At 41.0% G+C, this 8,282-nt stretch overlaps 1 protein-coding gene across 1 annotated transcript in view; it reads right to left on the bottom strand.

Moving 5' to 3' along the window:
* Nucleotides 1–2,604: 2,604 nt before the first annotated feature.
* The window catches only part of vat1 (vesicle amine transport 1), a 41,944-nt gene continuing 36,266 nt past the window's right edge, over nucleotides 2,605–8,282 (bottom strand). The window contains exon 6 of the mRNA XM_072487276.1: nucleotides 2,605–3,346. Coding sequence (XP_072343377.1) covers nucleotides 3,260–3,346 — 87 coding nt within the window. The 3' untranslated portion in view covers nucleotides 2,605–3,259. The remainder of the gene's footprint in view (nucleotides 3,347–8,282) is intronic.

Raw genomic sequence — 8,282 nt, 5'->3', positions numbered from 1 at the left:
GCTATTATCACTCGCTCACCTACCTCATTCAGTTTTGATGCACAGAGATCCAATGGGACAGTCTGCACCAGGCATTCCCATTGCAGTAAATGGGAGGGGCTGGGAAAGTTGTGTTAAACAAAATGGCCAGTGAAATAAAAGGTCACTCAATGGTCTGAGATTTTGCTACAGAATAACTTGTTGATTCCGGAATTGTTCCAAGTAGTTCACATGTTAACACAAAGAAAAGATGTTCCCTGTCTAGCTAAACATGTAGGCCAACTTGCTCCTATACAATAAGCTCATCTGTCCACTTAGGCAAGATGTCAGGATTCAATACTCAAATACTCTTTGGTCCCCAGTTATTTCTATAATGTTGTAGATTTTATTTGGTAAACAAGACATATCCCCTTTCACATCACATTTTATTAAAAAAAAACTTAAATCTACATGTCCAAACTAATTTTTCCACTATTTCAAGTAACATACTACTGCCTCTCCATTAATTTGGCATACTGCCTCTCTATTAATTTGGCACATGAAAGGGACTAGGACAATAAGGCCAACTTGATAAAGAACACAGGATTAAAAAGATCAATTACTGAAGCGTTTGTAGCCAAAACAGCGAGTTGGGAATTTTTGACGAGAGAGAGAGAAAGCTACCTCTGTGGGCAAAAAAGCTTGCTCTCCGCTTTGCTGCAGAACATTCTAATATAGAGGATGGGCTAGTCCAGACTGACCAATCTTAAATAAGAATCCGTCAAAACATTTCCATGTAGAAAGAGGCTTTCTCTGCTTTTAGTAAATAACATTCATCTAATTGCAAACAGTGTACAAGGCTGTAATGAACCCAAAGATCTCAAACCATGACTAGTTTACAGGTAACCACTGCAACTTATCCTAGGAGAGCTCATATGCTAATTTGCTCAACCCAACAATATTAAGCAAGAGCACAGGTTGACTTTTGCTCCTCTGCAGAGTGGTGTCTAGGTAGAAAACATTACAGACAGACACTTCATTACCATTTTTTATTTTTATAAAATGTAAAATACCGAGGACAGACTTCATTACCCAACGGGAGTCTCAAAAGTGGGGGCGGCTTGGGTAGAACTACAATCAAGAGTTTTGTGAGATTGAACTCCGGACATTAGAGGGCAGGGTTTTAATACTGACAAAATAAATATATGTCATCAACGGTTGAAATGGCAAACATTTGCTTATCTTTGAATCCATGCACAATTCACTGTAGATTTATCTAGTGCGCAAATGGAATAAATCTAGTTGAGTCTTCACAAGGCACTGGATTTGTACTCCTGGGGAGGCAGAGGTTACCATTAGCTATATTGTTACTTCCAGCACTAAAGACACTACAGTATTATAAACTAATATGCAACTTAATTGAGGAAAATTTGATGCTTTTAGGCAAGCTAAAATGCCAAATTCAGACCAGGTTGCTAAATAAGCAGTGCTCTCTGCAGAATGCAAATAAACCTTAATAATTTGGAGAAAGATTTAGCCTTGAGCCGCAATACAGAAGACGGAGATGTGTAGAAATGCTTAAAGAATTTGGCTCTAGTGCAAGATGGAGTCCTTAGTCGGAATGATTATTAAGTACAGGAGGCAATTGTGTTGGTACCACTGCTAGATCCACATTTCAGCTATTACTATTACTCCTAAACCTATACAGCTGTTGCAAAAATGCTTCATCAAGGTCCAGCATCAAACCCCATAAAATTACACTTAAAGCTCTTCTGTAATGTAAACAGAGCAAAAATTTAATGGAGAAACTCGCATTGGTCTTAGTGGCTCAAGTGGAGATCACAATTACCTGTTGTAACATTAAGATTTAAAACATTGATCCTACAATATTTGCAAGCCATTCAAGGTGGATTTAAGTTTCCTGGGTTAGATTATTCCAAGATGCAATGGCCCAAGATGTGGTTAGCAGAGTTTTCATTCTAATTATGGATCCAGTTTAAGTAAATGGTATACCTACCCCCTGGACCCCCCCCCCCCCCCCCCCCCCTGCAATTTACCAGTGCACCTTCAGCCCTCATTAAAATTCAGAAGTGTCTATTGATTGTGACAGCCAGGGGAGAACAGGCAATCCTGCTGCAAACAGAAAAGAAGTTTTAAACAATAGCAAGGCATGGTTAGTTGTGCAATTAGATCTGCAGTTCTAAGCAGCACGACCCACTTGAAAAAGGGCTGAAGTGCATGGGACAAAACAAAAACCCTGAAAAAAAAGTGACATTACCTTTGACTAGATCAGAGCTGGGAATGTGCAACTTCAGGATGTTCAGTCCAGGCAGAACATCCTAACTGAGTTGGTGACTTACCCAGTTCAGACTGGATTTCAGCTAATTAAACTGGAACCCAATTAGCTGTTAGACCAATTCGTTACTGTTTCTATAATTTTTTTTAAAACTACATGAACACTAATGTCAGTGTTTTAGTGATGGTTACTAGTCATCGGTTTTAGACACTTGCTGAGCCAAATCAGCTGGATATATGCACAGCCCCAGCTACAGTCCTCAAACACAGTTTCAGGAGATCAATGGAATAAGTAAAAATGGCGAAGTTCAGAGAGAGCAGAGTTGGAAGTAAGTAAGAGTGGGAGAGTTCTTTTAAACCCCAATATACGATTAGCATCTCCACAGGTTCAAACTCAGCCATCTCTTATCGCTCGACTGTGAATCAGTTAGTACTAACCCTTTAGGTTATATAAATGGACAGATGGAATGGAGTTGTGGGTGGCAATGAATTATAGAATTGAGGATAGGGGGAAAATGCTGCACAGACTTTACATGTTCAGCAGTTTCTGGAAATTGGGCATCTCTAGCATAGCTGTATGGTCACAGCCCCAGTTTCAAAGCATTTTACAAACACCAATCTATGCCACACTGACTAATGGAAACATCATGAATCCGTTTCATCCTCTTGGATATTTGTCTATAATATTTGGACCATTCACAGTAGTTTTGAATCATTGGAGAAAGGGAGCCAAGGCAGACTACGGCATGTCAATTGGAGATGTTTAAAAAGTTTGGAATTGAGCATTTTGGGGATAGAAAAAAAGTGATAACTTGTATACAAAAGGCCCATTAATAGGTTGGTATCTTTCAAGCAGCAAACAACCAAATAATCAGATTACAGGAGCGGTGAGCATTTATTTCCCTGCTTCAAGCTTAAGTTAGTCATCTGTCCATCTACAGGTCATAAAAGGTTAGCACTTTAACTAATTTACAAGGTATTTCCCTGCTGCCTCGAGGCAACTGGACTAATCTTCAGTCTTCTTTACTTCAGGGACCAGAATGACTTTCCCAATATTTTTGCGCTCCTGCATTTGCTTCATAGCATCTCCGATCTGCAAAAAGGAAAATAAATTTATACCCCGAGAACTGGTCGAGAATCCACATAGATAAAGGAAATAACAACAAAAAAAAAAAAAAAAAAAAAAAGAGACAATATTAAAATTAGACAATCCAAAATTGAGCAGGCATGGGGCAATTTAAATATTTAAAATAAATTTAGAATTCCCAATTATTGTATTTTTCAATTAAGGGGTAATTTAGAGTGTCCAATTCACCTACCCGGCACATCTTTTTGGATTGTGGGAGTGATACCCACGCAGACACGGGTAGAACGTGCAAACTCCATACGGACAGTGACCCAGGGCCAGGATCGAACCCGGATCCTCGGCGCAGTGAGGCGGCAGTGCTAGCCACTGCACTGCCCTGGTCAATTTAAATATTTAGGAGGAACCTTCCAAAGACAAATGTAAGACAAGGATCCAAAATCTTAGTGCTGAACCTTTGGTCCCACCCTCAAAGTCACATGATGCCAAGTGACAATTAAAGCATAGCAGGAGCAAAATCAACCCAAACACCAGGATTGCTTGGCATTTGAAGGTAACCTTCACAGTGGGAGGGAACAAATAATAAATGTGGGTTGACCACTCTAGCCTCCCAGTTGAAGGTAGTTTACTCAATAGGAACTTAAAAATAACCCTGTTCATGTTCGTCAAGCAAATAAGTCTGTCAGTGTAGTGATGCATTGGACAGAGACTTTAAACCATATGCAAAATCTTCCCAAGTTAACAGAAATGGTGCATACTTAACTATTTATTTATTTATTTATTTTTTAAAAAGGCAAGTTTGAAGAGGAAGCACCTTTTTCCTCTCTTCACTTGCTCATGTTGAATTCAATTAAAGGGAACATTCTTAACAGCCCCAACTTTCACACAGCAGATTAAAAATTCCTAATGCTTGAAAACCTTGACCCAAAATCCATACATTGTAAATCACTCCTATCAACATGTTGCACTGCCGCCGCCAATGCAAGTGTTATTTCAATTTGAACAAGTGGAAATTCTAAACAAATATGCTACTTGCTAGGTTAGTCATACTGCACAGAAGCTCTCCATGGGCTATAAGGCAATAACATTACCAAGTCTGAAAACATTATGCCCACTTGTGTTACTAGGTCCCACTCAAATGTTTTCTGTATTTCAAGCAAGTGGTCATGGAGTCACCACATGATGGCACCCTACACAAAACAATGTCACTGAAATCAAGTTCAACCTTTGCTGACAATACCCCAAGAAAGTAGAATTTAGGAATGCAATGGTGGAGCACTTTGTTCCAATTTACAATTGGACTAGTCAAAGCAACTATAGCACCGTTGTTTGGGGGAGGGGGGCAGGCGCAGTCAAATATTTAATATAGCAGTGATTATAGATTACTGATTAAACACTGTTTGCAAATTACTGTGTCTACAGATCAGAGACCAGTAGCCACGGTTGCATTGAGCACTGGGAGTACCAAAGCATTCTGTACACCCGAGTGCCACTACCTAGCTCTTTAGCATTTTGAACCTCTGGCAAGTCAGGAAAAGGGAAGGGTCAGCTCCTCAATGTCTGTATCGGTTTATGAAGTACTCCCAACAAAACCTAGAGCACTTCACATAGCATCAAACCCAAGAGCACAAAGGCATCCTGTATTTGCCAGAACTACACACAAATGAACAGCCTGGCTTGGTCATCGGGTAAACTTACAAATATGCTCTGGCAATGGGAAAAGTTGACAGAACAGGAAAACATTTCCTACTGGCAATTATCGCCTTCAAGATACCAAAACCAAGGACAGATATTACATTTGTTGTACAACTGGATTGTTTCCACTCCTGGAGTGGAAAATTGGAAAGAGATAAAGGGATAGGAAGAGTGCGACAGACCAAATGACAGATAAATCATTCCAAAATACAGCCAAGTGTAATAAGGAGTTCAAATGGCCTCCTGTCTGGTTGCAAAGTGGCACATTTTGCTAAAATTTCACTGTTACTCCTGAAGTACAATAGAAATCAAACTATGCAATCATGCCCGGCTACACTCCCACTCCTCTGGTTTGTAGCGCTTCACTTAGGGTTGATTGACAGCTTGTGAAAGATGCAAGTCCAAGCCCATATGCCATATTGAACAGCTAGACATTTTTCACCCCCACTGCTCGCCAATAACTGTTCTCCACTCAGGCACAGCTGAAACCCATGGCACGATCCTGCAGCTAACTGGCTACTGAACAGCTAGGATCAGAGTTAAATGACTGGTTCCTGTTCCTCCCTGCTTTACCAACTATACACAAGAGCCAGAAAAGGTCAATTAGGAAAGATGAGCTTTATTGAACAGCTCCAGAATCAAACTGGTGGGTCCAAATACTGGCCAGGATTTAGCCATTGCCACCACTCTGCATTCATTTAGCACCTCAATTTGACCAAAAATGTCCAGTGCTTCACAATCATTTCCTTTAGGTAGATGGAAATGGTTAAATCTAGGAAGTAACAGGGGGTGTGGATAAGGATTTCTGCAGTGGGTCAGCAGAGGCAGAGGAGGATGAGTTAGGTGATGACAGCAATGGTGAATTTATGTGTGCCTTTAACACAGGAGAATATCCAAGACATTCAGCCAAAACCAGATGTTGAGCAAGGGAGAGCAAAAGCTTATTGGGGGGGGGGGGGGGGGCTCAAGGTTTTTTTTTTCTTAAATATATAAAATCGAGAGGGGGTGTTACAAGAGAAATTGAGTAAATGTTAAATGGACTAGTGTTAGATGTGGACATAGTAGTCTTGGTGATGGAAAGGACTTCTGACTGGAAGCTTAGTTCAGTGGGCATCAACTGGAGGGGATGCCTGGAAAATCAGTGATAAATGGTGCTCAACACCATTCTCACTTTAAGCAAAGACAAGGGCACAATGCTATGGTCCTAATGAGCTTACCTCGCTACTTCTGGAACAAGATGTGGGAAAAAGAGCAAAGAAAAAAATAACGGAAGCCTATTCCTTAAGTCAATTCAAAGACGTTTTGGCACAGCATTCTGCCTTTCAAATATCGTGGCATCATAACCAAACTCCAATCCCACACATGCTTAGTTTCACCTCGCTCCCAAACAGCACTAACCAGACTGGTCACCTGAGATATCTGAACTTGATTTACTTCAGTAGCTGCAGGACCACAAGATTGGTAGCAAACCAAATTTGCTTGCTCGCAATTTACCAATACATCAGATACGTGCTTTGTTAGAGAATTGGACATTATGAATTCTCCCTCACCCGAACAGGTGCCAGAGTGTGGCGATTAGGGGGGATTTTCACAACTTCAATGCAGTGTTAATGTACTTGCAACACTAATAAAGATTATATTAGTAATTTCACGAGAACTGTTCAAAGAATCAACTTGTTTAAAAAATAAAAAAAATCCAAGTTCAATCAATCAACATTCATTAACTAACACCAGATCTACACATCCAGGATAGAGAGCTATGAAGCCAGGTGACAAATCATAACAGTAACACGTGACAAAAACGTTTGATGCTATTTTCTGACATTTTTAAAAGTGGGCAGGCACCTGCCAATATATAAACTTTTAGGACCACACAAACACAGGGAGAATGTGCAAACTCCACCCAGACAGTGACCCGGGGCCAAGATCGAACCTGGGTCCTCAGCACAGTGAGGCAGCAGTGCGAAACACTGCACCACCCCATATTAGATTTAGTTAGGAGTAATGAGCCAAATTTAGTTAGTAGCCCAATTGTGCAGACACCTATCAAAGTGATCATAACATGATTGGCCAATTCAGTGCAGTGTTTGAAAGTGAAAAGCACGTTGCAGATACTAGAATTTTAGGCCAACTTCAATGGGATGTGACGGACAGTAAACTGGAAAGACCCGTTAATGGGTCAACTGAATATCAGTGGAGAATATTCAGAGTATATACCCCTGAAGAAAAGGCTTCATTTCACAAATAAAACAGCCATGGACAAGATATGGGGCAGCACTAAACTAAAAGAAAGGGCTTACAAAAATGCAAAACATAGCACAGATCCAGATAGATGGGATGGATACACAGACCAACAAAGGGTCACAAAGCAATGTAAGAGTTACTGAAAGGGATTATGAAAGCAAGGACATCAAAATCAGTAAGAAATGTTAGTTATGTAGAGTGAAAGCAGGTGGTCAAGAGTAATGTATGTCCACTAAAAGCAGAAAATGGAGATATGGTCATTGATAATGGGGAAAAGACTAGAGATGTTGAACAATTACTTTGCCTCAGTATTTACAGTTGAGGATAACATGCCGAAGTCAAAGGACAGGGACTTGCACAATTAATGCAAGTCCGGCATCAGTAACTAGGAAATCAATGGAACTAAAGAGCGACAATTCTCCAGGACCTGATGGTTTACATCGGAAGATACTAAAGGAAGTAGGGGAGCAGATGTCCCCAACTATAATCTTCGAGTTCCCTAGATTCAGGAGTAGCCCCTCTTGGATGGGAAAAGGGAGAAACCAGGGAATTACAGACCGGTTAGCCCAACATCTGTGGGGGGAAAATTGCTGGAGTATAATCAGGGATGGGGTAACTGAATACCAAAATATTTTGGTCGATCAGAGGAATAATAGCTTACAGGGCTCAGAGAAAGAAGAGAAAAGGCAGCCACGCAGTGGCTGAACGATTCCATATTGGAAGTAGATTGATGGTACTCAGCCCCGACTGTAGAGCTGCGAGCGGAGATGAAAATTGCAAATGGACCTGCTCTCCTTGGGAAAGCAGCGCGTCGAACCAGCTCCACCTTTCATGAACATGGGGGACAAGGCCAGCCACCTACTGGCGCACTAGCTGAGGAAATAGGCAGTTGCAGAGGAGATTGCAGCACAGATCAGGGACAAGAGATCACAGCTCCAGGAGAGATCAACTGAGCCTTTGCAACCTTCTACCAGGGACTGCACACCCTCCCCGAGGGTGATTGAAA

This window comes from Scyliorhinus torazame, chromosome 21 (genome assembly GCF_047496885.1).
Source record: "Scyliorhinus torazame isolate Kashiwa2021f chromosome 21, sScyTor2.1, whole genome shotgun sequence".
NCBI classification, from domain to species: domain Eukaryota; kingdom Metazoa; phylum Chordata; class Chondrichthyes; order Carcharhiniformes; family Scyliorhinidae; genus Scyliorhinus; species Scyliorhinus torazame.
Note: the sequence above shows the minus strand (reverse complement) of the source record. Positions and strands in the feature narration are given on the sequence as shown.